This window comes from Trematosphaeria pertusa (assembly GCF_010094035.1).
Source record: "Trematosphaeria pertusa strain CBS 122368 unplaced genomic scaffold BU26scaffold_6, whole genome shotgun sequence".
Taxonomy (NCBI): domain Eukaryota; kingdom Fungi; phylum Ascomycota; class Dothideomycetes; order Pleosporales; family Trematosphaeriaceae; genus Trematosphaeria; species Trematosphaeria pertusa.
The window spans coordinates 164,244-178,123 of record NW_022987217.1 but is presented as its reverse complement, the minus strand read 5'-3'; the positions used below and the strand labels follow the sequence as shown (position 1 = coordinate 178,123).

At 57.7% G+C, this 13,880-nt stretch overlaps 7 protein-coding genes across 7 annotated transcripts; 2 read left to right on the top strand and 5 right to left on the bottom strand.

The window, feature by feature from the left end:
• The first annotated feature begins 204 nt into the window (after window positions 1-204).
• BU26DRAFT_518234 (MFS general substrate transporter) lies at window positions 205-3,276 on the top strand. Its single transcript, XM_033828765.1, has 5 exons — window positions 205-1,446; window positions 1,546-2,116; window positions 2,174-2,410; window positions 2,475-2,731; window positions 2,806-3,276. Exons 1-5 carry the CDS (start codon window positions 661-663, stop codon window positions 3,004-3,006), a joined length of 2,052 nt encoding a protein of 683 aa, XP_033684658.1. The 5' UTR covers window positions 205-660; the 3' UTR covers window positions 3,007-3,276.
• A 314-nt stretch (window positions 3,277-3,590) lies between these two features.
• BU26DRAFT_550038 (uncharacterized protein) lies at window positions 3,591-5,069 on the bottom strand (the record flags this gene model as incomplete). Its single annotated transcript, XM_033832032.1, has 4 exons — window positions 3,591-3,951; window positions 4,011-4,551; window positions 4,644-5,014; window positions 5,065-5,069. 4 exons carry the CDS (start codon window positions 5,067-5,069, stop codon window positions 3,591-3,593), a joined length of 1,278 nt encoding a protein of 425 aa, XP_033684657.1.
• Window positions 5,070-5,702: 633 nt separating this feature from the next.
• On the bottom strand, window positions 5,703-6,858 carry BU26DRAFT_518233 (uncharacterized protein). The gene has a single exon (XM_033828764.1). The coding sequence runs from the start codon at window positions 6,447-6,449 to the stop codon at window positions 6,054-6,056; it is 396 nt and encodes a 131-aa protein (XP_033684656.1). The 5' UTR covers window positions 6,450-6,858; the 3' UTR covers window positions 5,703-6,053.
• A 162-nt stretch (window positions 6,859-7,020) lies between these two features.
• On the top strand, window positions 7,021-8,873 carry BU26DRAFT_454925 (uncharacterized protein). The gene is made up of 2 exons (XM_033824875.1): window positions 7,021-7,700; window positions 7,773-8,873. Exons 1-2 carry the CDS (start codon window positions 7,476-7,478, stop codon window positions 8,700-8,702), a joined length of 1,155 nt encoding a protein of 384 aa, XP_033684655.1. The 5' UTR covers window positions 7,021-7,475; the 3' UTR covers window positions 8,703-8,873.
• Window positions 8,874-9,140: 267 nt separating this feature from the next.
• On the bottom strand, window positions 9,141-9,617 carry BU26DRAFT_504110 (uncharacterized protein; the record flags this gene model as incomplete). The annotated part of the gene is made up of 1 exon (XM_033826745.1): window positions 9,141-9,617. The coding sequence occupies one exon, from the start codon at window positions 9,615-9,617 to the stop codon at window positions 9,141-9,143; it is 477 nt and encodes a 158-aa protein (XP_033684654.1).
• Window positions 9,618-9,792: 175 nt separating this feature from the next.
• BU26DRAFT_603994 (uncharacterized protein) lies at window positions 9,793-11,526 on the bottom strand. The gene is made up of 2 exons (XM_033835484.1): window positions 10,766-11,526; window positions 9,793-10,672 (listed from the first exon to the last, which is right to left on the bottom strand). Exons 1-2 carry the CDS (start codon window positions 11,324-11,326, stop codon window positions 10,082-10,084), a joined length of 1,152 nt encoding a protein of 383 aa, XP_033684653.1. The 5' UTR covers window positions 11,327-11,526; the 3' UTR covers window positions 9,793-10,081.
• On the bottom strand, window positions 11,516-13,730 carry BU26DRAFT_454922 (MFS general substrate transporter). The gene is made up of 2 exons (XM_033824874.1): window positions 13,206-13,730; window positions 11,516-13,156 (listed from the first exon to the last, which is right to left on the bottom strand). The coding sequence occupies exons 1-2, from the start codon at window positions 13,467-13,469 to the stop codon at window positions 11,645-11,647; spliced, it is 1,776 nt and encodes a 591-aa protein (XP_033684652.1). The 5' UTR covers window positions 13,470-13,730; the 3' UTR covers window positions 11,516-11,644.
• Between the last annotated feature and the right edge of the window lie 150 nt (window positions 13,731-13,880).

Genomic DNA, 13,880 nt, shown 5'->3' with positions numbered 1-13,880 from the left:
CTTTCGATTTCGCGCACGGTGTTGCTGTTCCTCGTTACTCACAAGCATCAAGTGGTCCTTCCGCTCCCACCAGCCCCGCCTTCGACGCCAATCAATTTAACCACACGTCGGCATACCGAAGCCCCCCGCGACGAACCGCATCCCACGGTTTAGGCCAGCTCAATTCTTTTCCCTTAAAAGTTGTCGCTGCTTATTCACGCATCGCTGCTTACACATCGCATTAGCGTTCCTCAACCCCACCATCGATGACGTACCTAGGTAGCCGACTTCGACCGCCACCAGAAAGGACGGCGTCTTTTCGGACGGAACTAATAAGCCGCCGTTCTCCAATCATGCGCGCTGGAGACGACATCGATGCCCGTTATTCTCGGCCGACGGTTCCTGGCTTACTCAACCCAGGGCATTGGTGCCGTCATTATCCTGCCATAGTCGTCGCGCCCCTCGCTCCGCTCGTTCGACTCCGACTTTTCCTCAAAGCCGATCAGCCTCTAATTGTTGATACCTGGGGTGTGATCGCCGCTGGGAATTGGTTTTCGGATTTCGTGCTTTCGCTAGTTGCTAACCCGGCTGTTTGGGCGGACGGCAAGCTTCTGCTAGAGGACCCGTTGTGTTCCACACCACCATTGTTCTTCGATAGCAGCGTTGAACCACGCGGCCGCTATGGAGGAAGAAGACTATGACATTTTACGAAACGAAGCCGATGCAGACCCCCGGAGATATTCACAATGGGATACAGCAGAGCAATTTCACCGCCAGTATCAGGAAAGGCACAGCCATGATCCGAGCTATGAAGAGCGAATTCGAACCCAATCCAACCCACAAGTAGAAGAAGAGACCACATCGCAACGCAAAGAAGCCGAAGCGCCGCTTTCGCGACAGACCAGTTCATCCTCGTCATCCGGTTCCTCTACGTCTACCGACTTACGGCCACACTCACCACAACTGCAAGAGATACGGACACAGACTACAGCACCGCGAACGAACAGAGGGCGCACTGCTTCTACGACAGGGTCTCTATATCGGCATCCCACAGAACGTAATCCCGAGGCCATCAGCCGCATTGAGACACACCGCTCCCAACATGCGCAGACAGTCGGTGAGAGAGCCATCCAGTCCCGCTTGACCCAAACCCTCAGTCGGCGCAAAACGCAAAGGCCGCTCCCACCGATGGGCGCCGGGAAGCCGTATCCGCCAGATCTTCCTGAACGAGAAGAGTACGTTGTTGAGTACGACAGCGCAGATGACCCTCTGCATGCACAGAATTGGCCGATGAAGAAGAAGTTGGGCATAGGGGCGATCCTTGCCTTTGATGCGATAAGTGCGACGATGGGGAGCAGTATCTTTAGTAGCGCCACTCGGCCCGTGGCGCAGGAGTTTGGGGTCGCGGCGGAGGTGGCTACGCTAGGCACGAGTTTCTTCGTTTTTGGATATGCGTTTGGCCCGCTAGTAAGGTCGCCCTCTCTCATCTTCTGAATATCTCCGGTTTCTTGCAACATATGATTGTAAGGGTTTGCGAGCTGGGACGAATAACTAATAGTTGGACAGCTCTGGGCTCCCTACTCCGAATTGTATGGTCGGAAACCGCCTCTCATCGTCTCCGCCTTTGGCTTCTCCGTTTTCAGCGTCGCGGTCGCGGTGGGAAAGGATCTCCAGACTGTTCTCATATGTCGCTTCTTCGCCGGTCTCTTCGGTTCATGTCCACTTGCGGTCGTCGCCGCCGTCTTCGCGGATATGTTTAACAACAAGCTGCGTGGCTTGGCCGTCGCCGTCTTCTCTGCCACTGTCTTCATGGGACCTTTGCTCGCGCCCTTCATAGGCGGCTTCATAACAATAAGCTACCTCGGATGGCGCTGGACGGAGTACATTTCGTCGATCATGGGCTGGACGTCCTTCGTGCTGCTCTTGCTGTTCCTCGAGGAAACTTATCCGCCGGTCGTGCTTGTGAGCAAGGCTGCGGAACTCAGGAGACGCACGAAGAATTGGGGCATCCACGCCAAGCAGGAAGAGATCGAGGTCGACTTTCAAGAGCTGATTATTCGGAACGTGAGCCGGCCTATGCGCATGCTTTTCACGGAGCCGATCATTTTGCTCATCACGATTTACATGTCGTTTATCTGTATGTGGCTCGTTCTTCATCTTCATGACTGTTTCCGTTAGCTAACGCTCTTTCCAGACGGTCTTCTCTACCTCTTCCTCACGGCCTACGCCCTCGTCTTCGAAGGCCAATATGGCTGGAACGCGGGCGTATCCGGCCTAGCGTATTTCGGTATGATTATGGGTGAGCTGATCGCTTTCGTGGTCATCTTCTTCGATAACCCGCGCTACGTGAGGAAGCTGGAGGCGAATAACAACATTCCGGTTCCCGAATGGCGGCTGCCGATCGCGATGGTAGGCGGGGTGTTATTCTCCGGTAGGTGCCTTTCTGTGCCCAGCCACTACATCTCAGCGAACGTGCGACTAATCTCTCCGTGTAGCCGGTCTCTTCTGGTTTGGCTGGACGGGCTATACAGGGCGCGTGCACTGGATCGTCCCCGTGCTCTCAGGCCTCTTCACCGGCTTCGGCATCTTCTCCATCTTCCTCTCGCTGCTAAACTACATCGTCGACGCGTACCTCATGTTCGCCGCCTCCGCCATCGCAGCAAACACCTTCATGCGCTCTCTTTTCGGCGGCGTTTTCCCGCTCTTCGCCACGTACATGTTCGACGGCATGGGCATCCAATGGGCGTCTACAGTACGTCTCTCCCGCTTTCCCTTTTCTGCGCTTTTACACTGCTTCCTTTTATGCGATCATGCTGACACAAGGAGTTACTCGGCTGCGTCGCCTTCATCTGCATCCCCATGCCCATCGCCTTCTACCTCTTCGGCAAGAAGATCCGCGCTAAGTCCACGTTCGCGCCTGCGCCGGATATCGAGCAGGATAAGCGGAGGGACGAGGAGGCTAGGGTGGCGGGGAGTGAGGGCGAGGTGGCGAGCCAGGGGAGTGAGGAGAAGGAGAGGACGGAGTGAGGGTGGGGAGTCAACGGATGCCGAGGGCTGTGGTAACCCCAAGGGATTGGTTTGGGAAAGTGGAATTGTGGGGATCAATAATGTGTGGATGGAGTGCGGAAATGCTTGCGAATAGTTGATATGATGGTCTAACTGTGGTTTTCGCAAAATGCCTGGAACTCCCCAGTTTCCAAGTATTGCACTACCGTACATAAGTCCTTCAGTGCGCCTCACAGATCACTATGCGGACGAGAGTAGTGAAGAGAGCAGCTTTTCGATATACGCAACACTTTTGATATACTACCCAGATGTGCGTCAAGGTCCTATCGACCCTTCCTCCGATAGGAGGACGATAGAGAGAGGGATACTTGAGCCACCTATCCCTCAAGGAAGGAAAGAAAGATCCCAGAGAGAATAGTCGCCGCCATTTTCCATCATCCACCCACTCGTGGCAACTTGTGCCGAAAGCCGTCGTCGTCGTTGAAAGCACCATCGAGAATCTTGATCGAACAAGCCTTAACGTCGTCAAAACTCTAATGAAAGCCGCGCTAGCGTCGCTAGAAGTCCCAACCACTACAGCGTCAAGGCAATACGATGCGATATGCCTAGCACCCATCACCATGCAGCCCGCACACCCCAACCCTGACCTCGAAGTGGTACATGGCGTCGAACCCGTGGTCCTCCAGCCAGTGCCGCAGCATGCGCGGGTCCGGGCGCAGCATCCAGGGCTCAGCGTAGCGGCGCTTGAATAGGATCTCGATGTACGGGCGCTGGCGCAAGCGGAGCGCCGGGGTGAAGGGCTGGCGATGGCCGGCAGGGAGCGCGTACACGGGGTCGGGACGGAGCGGCGGCGCGCGGTGGACCTGGACGGAGCCGAGCTGGCGCTCGCGCAGGATGGTGCGCCAGTCCGTGTTTATGGGGCCGCAGGAGGCGTCGGGGAGGATGCGGCCGCCGAGGAGGCGGTATCTGGTGCGTTGCGTTAGCAGCGGGGGGTGGATGGGGGTTAGAGGGGAAAGGGCACGCACAAGTCCTTGCCCTCGCCATCGTCGGGAGCAGTTATGCTACCCCTGAGGTAGCGGCCAAAGGCCGCCCTGATGTTTTCTGAGTTCGCGAAGAGGTCCAGCAACGGCCAGAGCTCGAGGCCACCCCGCTCAATCGGCTTGACGGTGTCGCTGATGGCAATGGTCAGATAGCCCTTCCAGGGTGCATCATCCAGCGCGGCGGTATCGGGGTCGAGCTGGGCGCGGTCGTAGAAGACGGACGCGTACTTGACGATATCGGCGAGATCGAGACAGACCTCCTGGCGCTCCAAGTACCAGGTGAGGTATTCATGGCGGACCTGGCGGCTGACCTGGGTGAGGCCGCAGTAGGGGCGGCTGCTCTCGCGCTCGGCGGCGGCGCGGAGCTCGCGCCCGGAGGTCTTGATGTCGAGCTGCTCAGCCGGGAGAGGGCGGCCGCGAGCCTGGCGGGTGCGAGAGCGAAGGGTCGCGATGCGCGGACGGTAGACGAGCATAGCCTGCTCCATAGTATCTGCGAGAGTTTCCTCGTAGACCATGTTGCGAAGTTCTATGGAGGTGTTAGTGTTAATCTTGATGTAAACCACAAGCAAGCCCGGACGGACGTAGCGAGAATGGATCGGGGAAGATGGCAATACTGACCGGGCGGCAGGTCCATGAACTTGAACGCCTTCTCCTTGACCTCCTGGATCTGCTCTTGCTGTTTAGCAGACTTCTTAACCTTTACGACATCGACGCGAATCTGAGAGCGCGTCTTCTTGGGGGACGTCCGCTTCCTAACGCGCCCGAAACGTTGGTTACGGTCGAGGGAGCGGGTCCGGACGGTGGAGGAGAACCCGGGCTGGTTCGGGGTGGCAGTCGGGGCTAAGTTCTGGAAGAGGCTGGCGCCGGGAGCAGCGTTCGGTTTGTTCGGGGTAGGGCGGATAGGCGGTGGAGCCGGGAGGCCGTTGGGGGCTCCCGTAGCTGGGACTGCGCCGTTACGAGGACGAGACGCGGTAGCGGGGCGCGTGGGACTGTTTATAATCGTCAAAGTCTAATCGAGGTGGGAAGAAGGGATCCTCACGCCATGCCGATGGATGTTCTTGGCGTCTGAATGGCTGTGGATGCGCTGCTTCGAAGTCGGAAGGCGGAGACCGAGACGTCGAACCTACTAACTGCACTCTCGTGTTAGCACCGTTCTTCGGTGGAGAAGGTTGCGGGGCGAGGGGACGGGGGATTTATATACTGAGGAGGTGTCGAAGCGAAGGTAGAATTGTGCCAAGCGAGCCGTCACCATGCTGAGCGGTGAGCAGGGAGGAGTCTTCTTCACGGCGCCTTTCAAGTTGAAGTGAAGGTGGTTTTGACGGTATTGTGCCAACCTGTGGTGAAAACTAGATAGAAGTGGCGGTCACCGAGAGTTTGACAGCTGTTAGAGACGGCCCTGAAACCTTCACGTCGGATTGTAGAGCGCAGGTGACGCAGCCTGCAAGGACGGCGCACCGCCGAGCTTGATGATGAGGTGCAACATCAACGTCTCGGTAGAATGGTGCCAGTGGATAGGACCCTGGGGTGCTCCAGGATGACTAATACGTAGAATAACGCGTCAAGCTGAACTCAATGAAGAAGTGACCAAGTCCTCGATGAAGATTGAACGACAAGTTGGATAGTACCGCCGACTTGCTTCGACCGCGTAACCGGCTTCTCCTCTTTGACCTTTCTCGAGCTGCTCCTTCTGAATTGTATCGCCACCTGCATATTCGAAATTCACCTGCCTCTATGTCCGGTTCAAAGCATCGGTTTAACTGTATCCGTCTTTAAGTATAGACACAACTGTAGATCGCTAAGAAGATTGTCAAGCCCTCGGAACTGCTGCCCCGCACGCAGTAAGGGCCAAGCTCGCAGAAAAATCGGAGCCGTAGGACGTTCAAAGTGCTATCGATGACTTCGACATATGCGAGCCGAATATAGATGTCGCGCGAGGAAGGAACCGGCGACCCGTGGTGTTGGTGAAGCGCATCTTCTAGTTCTCTGCTTCCAATCGTACCTTCCATAGGGGTCTGCTGCGGGATGTCACTATATTGGGCAGGGCGGGAAGGCGTCCGGAGGTATTGCAATTACGAGATTGACTGCAGGGTCCTCGTACATGCCGACACAGCTCCACGACCAGAAGCGCGCATTGACAAGAATCGCCAAGATTGTTGGCTTGAAGGGGGAGTAAGATCGCCAGAAGTAAAGGTCCGAGCCCGCGTCGGGGTAGTTGTACACACCAGAGAGGACTTGCAGGAAGCGAAGTGTGAGGGTGAGAAGGAGGGCGATGTAAAAGGATACCACCTTCAGAGGCTTGGGGCCGCTGTCGGGATGCAGCACAAATGAAGTGGGAGGCATACAGACGAAGACCAGCATGACAATGGCGAGATCGGCGTTCTCCAGTGCGTTCCAGGGCAGATCGTCCAGTGGTCTTGTCTCCATTTGCGAGAAAAGAAGTTTCGATTCTGCAGCCGCTTGAGAGTGCCGTCGAAGAAGGCGAATGTTGCTACTAAGACGAAAACCGGCAGTGTAATGAGGAAGTAAGTTCGGAACTGTAGTTTGAGCCACTGGGCAAGACGCGGAACTGCGCCCGGGAGCGTATCACTCTCCATGATGAACCGTGTCGCCGCGGTTAGGTGGACAGAAGAACGCTGTAGGAGCAAGGTATGAGCGGATAGAAGAGGAGAGGAGGGATAAGTTTAAAAATAGTTAGAGGGGACCATGATTAAATGAGAAAAGCTGCGGTTCGGGCAAGAATATGCACTCAGGGCTGACAGGGAGAGGCTGTTCCCACCATATCGGCAATGGAAGACGCCGCGCAAGGTGAGGTATACGGCTGTTTGGAGGGATTCATCATCACAATTGTTGTAAGGAAGAGATAGGGTCGACTCCGAAGTTTGCACGAAAGTTGGACGCAAGACTAACACGAAAAGGGAGCGCTGGCACGTGCGCCTACGTCATCGCTCAACAACACACTCTTTGCAACTCCACACTTCCATCTCAAACAACTCCAGCACCGGATTCGCAAATCGTCGCGTCCAGTCGGTCTGCAAACCCTCACGACAATAATGCGTCCCCAGAAACAACAGTCGCACGGCTTCATGCACGGCGCGATCCCAGCAATCGGAGCTAGTGAAACAGGCACCGTATGACCTTGGCCGTCCCCTATCCGCTCAATTGGCGTCGAATTCCCCGCCCCTAAACACTGCTTTTAAGCGGTCTTTATTCAGACTCGTACATCCAATGCCACCTGCCTCTTCGTAGCAATACTCCTGACGGCCAAGTTGGAGCGCAGCCCCGGCATGTTGTGAGGTCATCGACTAGGGTCCTGACCAGTCGACGTTGTGCCACGCCGCGTGCTATTTCAAGTTGCCTATACTCCACTTGACCGGCGCAGCCATTATTTCTTGCGATTTTTGGAGTCGCTCCTTCTCCCACAGTCCTCCGTGACGGCTTCAGCAGCTAGCCATGTCGCGTCCCAAGAGCATGCCCGACTTCTCCGCCCTGCTCGACGCGTCGACTCCGCTGCCCGAGCACGAGCGCCCGCGCAAGAAACCGAGTATTTCGCTGGCGGCGGGCCTGATTATGGCGAGCGAGAGCCCAAGGAGCACACCGAATACGCCTCAGCTACGGGCGCTGGGAAGGAACGGCGACGGGTGGAGCGATAACCTGTTCTATGCGTATGCACAAAAGGTATACACGCCTGGACCACTCCTCCCCTTCTTTCGTGCCATCGTAGAAGCCGGCGCTGATCAACGATGCCAGAGCGACTACGCGCATTCGCCGCCCTACATCCTGACCTTCGCCTCGGCCGCCATCTGCGAGCAATGGTGGGCCCTCGTCCGGCGCGAATACCCCGAATCCACACGCGTCGGCCCGCAGCTGTTCATCCTCAAAGGCGACGACATGCAGGAGCAGATACAGGACAACCCCAAGTTCTACGACTTGCGGAACAAGTGGTTCTATACACCGAGCGACGGCAGCTCGTCTGGCGTGATACCGCTGCAGGACTACAGGGGGCACCCCATTACCGCTCCTCCTGCCCTGGCGCCAACAGAGGAGAAGGGGACTTTCGATATGGCTACGCTGAGCGAGACGCTGGATAAGATGAATGCCATGATTACCGAGAACACAAACCAGATCCGCGCCCTCTCCGTCGCCCAGTCGGAAGGCCTGCAGCGCATGCAGGACATCAACGAATCCAACTCGACACAGATCAACGCCCTCGCCGACGGCCAAGCCAAACTCCAATCCATCATCGACCAGAATGCCTCTCACTACATCGCCCTCTCCAACTCGTCTTTCACAAACCAGGAACAGGTGAAAACCGTCCTGCAATCGAACGCCGAACAGATACAGAACCTGGCGGGCGGGCAAACACAACTGGCAAAGACGTGCGAGGGTATGATGCGCGCAATTGAGAGCCTGAGCAATACCGTGGGGAGAGTTAATGATACGATGAGCCACATGAGCTTGGCGGGCTCCGAAACGGCAAGCAATCCTCCTTCGAACGGGCCACCGTTCGGCGCTATCGCAAACCGAATCTCTCCGCCGCCGCGCAAGCTCAATCGACGGATCAAGGGCGTGTGGTACGAATACGATGCGAATACTACCCCGGCGAGCTCACCAAGGAAGTCCGTCACGATGCCGGATACGCCGCCCAAAAGCCCACTTAGTTCCAAAATTGCAAGGTGATGTGACTTTTCGAAATGTCGGCGTTGGATTATGTATATTATGACGTGTTTGGGGTGGGATGGACGCTGGTTTGCATCATGGGACAGGTTCACTTTCCTTTTCTTCAGCTCGGAGTCTCGTTGGATATGTAGTGTCAGCCACGGGAGCAATAAAGTAATGCCTTGAATCTCCAGTCTGATGTCTTCGAACCTGCGCCTGTTAGTTTCCCGACCGTCTATGTAAGTCCCTTCGTTTACATGGACCGTCGAGTACCACTAATTCAGACAGCCCCATTTCTAACCAAGCACCCATTTCATGCCACAAGAAAGCCCCGTTCCTCGAGCAGCGCGCGAAGCAGTCAGCACCTTCCTCGACGGCCTGCGCGTCTACACCAGCTAGTCAGCCAGTCAGCCAAGCCGAACATCTCCAGCCCGCCCACAACTCACCCTAAACACCTCCCTATTCTCGCAATCCCCCAGCGTCCAATCCGCCTTGCCACACGCGCCGCGCTGCCAGTCGTCCCAGCGCGCGCCTCGCCGTACTCGCAGTGCACGCGTCGAACCCCCCGTTCTCGGGCGCGTCCCACGAGATGCCTAGGTTCGCCCCGTTAATGTCTAATATCTGCGCTGTGGTCTGCATGTTCGCGGGGCTGAGCGGCTGCCAGACGCCCCCCTCGCTCACAGCGTTGAAGGCAAGGCCGTGTGAGTCGGAGATGTGTGTAGTGAGGAGGTGGGTGAGTTTAGTTGTGGTGGGTGGGGCTGTTGCAGTGCTCGTGGACTTTGCTGTGGAGCGTGCAGGGGCCGAAAAAGGGGCGCGGGGAGAGACGGAGACGGAGGCGGTGGAGTTGATTAGGAGCGAGGGTAGGGAGGTGGGCATCGCTGTGGTGAGGCTGAGGAGGGTTAGGGAGAGGATGAGGATGAGGAAATGCAAAGGCATTGTGGGTTCAGAGAGAGGCTGAACTTGGAAATGGTGTCGCGAAGGAGCTTGGGGCTTCGAACGAAGGAGGAGGAACTTTGGAAGACGGCCTCGAGGACTTCAGAGGGGCGGCTAGTAGAAGACGGTTTGGGGGAGAAGCAAGGCTGATGGATGGGAGGTGGTGGTGTCTTATATAAGGCTTTTATGAGGGAGAGCTGGCTTTTGAGAAAACGGTAAGTAAAGGTGGAGGTGGACGTCAAAGGGGACGCACGGGATACCAACACTCCCGCGCCGCAGCCCCTAAGACCGCCTCGAGCTTGGGACTTCATGCCGAAGCCTGACCTTCAGACCGATTTCCTAGAGAAGAGAAGTGCTATCCAGACCTTTGCACCAAGACACATTGCCATGACCTCCGGCCACCGGCACGATACCCAAGAAACCACTCCCATCTCCTCACCTCAGTCATCACAGCCCCCTTAATCCCCTCAAAAATGAAACTCCTGCATCATCGCCGTGCCCTCAAACTTCACCTCCTCGGCGACAATCGCCTCCAACACCCCCGTCCACCGCCCCACCGACCCATACTCAACCAGCTCCCTCGTCTTCTCAATGCTCACGAGCAAATCGCTACAATCGCCCATCGCGATCCTCAGCGTCGTCCGCTCCTCATTACTCAGCACCTGCAGCGCGTCGCAGTCCCCCTCCGGCGCCCTGCTATCCTCCTGGCACTTGGTGAACACTTCCCGCCCGTCGCGCGCGAGGTGCACGGAGCTGTACGTGGTGTCGCTGTGGGACGTGGACTGCAGATAGACGAGCGAGTACGGGCCGAAGCGCGCGGTGCCCCAGTACCACGAGCGCACGGAGGAGTGGAACGGCGCGTCGCCCCATTTCTGGTCGTGGTACCCGATCCCGCTGCTGAAGTTGAGCTGCTTGTTGGTGCTGCGCGTGTTGAGCGCGAGCGAGACGCTGGCGCTGGCGTCCGGGACGGTGTTGATCCAGCCGACGTGCGGGAGCATGGAGAGGGGGGCGTTGGGTTGGTGGGTCGAGGCCGTGCAGGGGAGGCGTGGAGGGGCGAGCTGGGGGCGTTAGTAAAGCTCAAGATCAGGTCTTCCGCCCATGAGTATCATGAGGGTACGCGGCGGTACTAGGAGATGAGGGCTCGAGCTCACCGTCTTCAACTTCATACTGCCCGTCAACCCCATCCAACCCGCATCCACCCTAACCTCAAACCCATCATCCACCTCCCGGAACGTCAGCCCCGTCGTCTGCCAATCCCCCGCCACGCGACCCCCCGCCGGCCTCGGCTCGACATTGACCACCGCCTGCCCCTTCGGCGTGAAGTCCGCCGGCTTCGCCTCGATCATGACCGGCGCCGCGCTGCCGTCCGCAAAGCCCACGAACACATCCACGCTGACGGCGTCGGTCGTGGTCGCGCGCAGCGGGAAGCTCGCGTTCGTCGCGAGGTAGAACTTGACGACGAGCGACTCGTTGAGGTTGGCTGGGTTGTACGCGCTGAACCACCACCAGTCGAAGCTGGTCTGGTTCGGGCGCGGGCTGACGCGCGGGTGGTCGAGAGGGAGATAGGCGGTGTCCGGCGTGACGTGGAATTGCGCGTTGACGGGGCCGGCGGAGAGCTCGTTGGGGTAGGTGAAGATCTCGGGCGCGGGCACGGAGGGAGTGCCGGCGGTGAGGGCTGCGAGGCCGAGGAAGAGGAGCTTCGTGGGCTTCATGGCGTGTCGCTGTGCGCGGTGGTCGCAGGAAGAGATGGTCAGGTTTGTGGAGTGGGAACGGGGGACGGGTTAGGAATGGAGGGGCTAAGGGTCTTGTGTGGAGAAGAGTAGCGGAGATTGCGGGGAAAGAGACTGGAAGTTGAATGGGAGACACGTGTTTGCGGGCAGATACCTAACCAAGGAGGGCGCCTCGTAACACGTGAGGAAGCGGTGAGTGAAAGCGCACAATGTATAGGATGGACGCTACTACTGATTAAGGTAACCCCAGCTCATGGAAGAGCAGATAAACACATCACCAGCGTTTGTACCCGAGCCCCCTCACTCGCCGGCAATATGGTCCTCATCACGGCCCTTGTGAAGCGTCGTAGCTACTTGCCCCGTAAGGAGATGGTCGACGTTCGGTAGAAGCAAACTGCAGATAATCGCCACGCCCGAAAACGCAATATTCGAAAGGAAGACCGTGCGATACGCGTCTGCGTTTGCATGCTGATACGCAGCGGTCCCGGCTGCTAGGACCTCCGGCGTGATGCCAGGTATGGCTTCGAAGGCGGACGCTCCGACCGAAAAAGCGGAGATGAAGGCTGCTACCGAGGAGGCCGGGAGTCCTGCTCCGATGAGCGCTGGTGGCACCTGTGCTGCGATCGTGGTTGCGAGCCGGTTCGATAAGATGACCGAGTAGACGGTCGCTGCGATGGACGAGATGAGAAAGCGAATCGAGCCTGCAATGCCGGCTGAAGTTCCCAGTGCATACTGATCTTTCGCAGCTAGGGTGACAATCGTGATGGCCGCGCCCTCGGTCCATCCGATGAAGAAGACGCCAAATGCTACAAGCACCGAAGCTCTTGTCGCGGTTCCTACGCCGCACGTTGCCATGGAGCCAAAGCAGATAGCTCCTAGCACGATATTGATCACGCACTGCCACTTCAAGTAACCGATCTTCTTTCCCGAGAAGCCGCCCACAACTTGCCCGCATACGATGAAGAGTCCGACAAACGAGGATAAGCCGGCACTGGCCATGACGCTGCGGTCAGAGTACAATACGGCGACCATTGAGGGCCAGACGATGGCGAAGGCGTAGTATACCGAGGCTCCGAGACCGGTGAGTATGACCGAGGCATTCCAGGAGTAATTGCTGAATATGCGCATCGGGACGAGCGGCTCTTTGAGATCGACAAAGCACTCCCAAAGGACGAAGGCGACCAAGGCCACAAACCCTACGACGATGGTGGCAATGACGTACGACGACGACCAGGGATAGACAGTCCCACCCCAGCTCAGACCCATCAGCAAGATGAGAAGACCGCCAGTGTACAGCGTCGTACCAACATAGTCAAACTTCTTGATGTACTCAATAACTGATGCGTTCTGCCCATGCTTCATCCGGAACGTCGGAGGATGGTAGAAGAAGAACCAGCACAGGAACGAAGCAAGGTTTATGCCGATGAGCAGATAGTAGCAGCCTCGCCAGCCGGTCTTGGGCTGGTACTGGATAAACGCGTTCGAGATGAGCGGCGCGACACCGGATCCGGGGAAGCAGAAGAGATAGCAAAACGCGTTTCCGGCAAGCCGATACTTCATGGGCACCAGCTCTCCCATGACGTAGAAGTAGGAAAGCTGGGTAGCGGCCGCGATGCCCATGATGGTCGTTCCGCCGATCAGCGTGTTGACGTTCTTTGCAGTCGCGCATACGATGCTTCCGATGACTCCGAGGGCGGCGCCGCCGACGAATATCCAGCGGCGGCCGAAGATATCGGATACGCGGCCAATGATGGTGAGGGTGACGGCGGAGGTTAGCGTGTATGAGAGGGCTACCCAGACGATGTTTGGGTCCTGTCGCGTCCGTCAGCGGCGTTTTGGGATATCACATGACAGCACTTACAGGGCCGATATCCTCGTTGATAAGACCGAGGATGGGCGCCGCATAGCCGTATGCTGCGACGCCAGCCATGAGCCCTAGGCCGATGCCCGCCATGGTGCCGATGAAGAACTTGGAGCGGAAGTAGCCTGGTGGGAGGGCGTCTTCGTCCAGCTCGAGGTTTGCGCCAACGGCTGCATCCTCCGGCTTGAAGTGCTTCTCTGCATCCTGGGAAGGATCCGATACCGTGTCGACGTGTTCCCCGTAGGGATGTGTCTTCTCAGCCATCTTGCCGCGCTCCTGCGGATTGTTGGGACTCTATCGACGAGAGGGGGGTGGGGATGAGCTGCAGGTAGAACAGGAATCATGCCAGCCCGCGGATCCCCAGCTCTTAAACATGCCGGGAGTCTGCAGCCACGTGCGAACCGTGCCCCTGGGATCGCTTTTCCGGGATGCGGGGACGCGAGACAGTAGACGCTTCCCCAGAAAAGCCACACCCGCCGCTATAGAGTCGAGAACTCGAGCGCGCCTGCGACGCTATCTTGGGCGGTGACTACTTGTGCGGGTCTGGGCGGAAGCGTGAGCTCTGTCTTGGAGTGGGGTTTGTGTTTCCCGACGCGATGATTCAGGCGGGAGCTAGCGTGCGCTAGCGATGATTCATCGCTTTTCCTTGGCTGTCGCTGCGGTGGAAAACGTCGC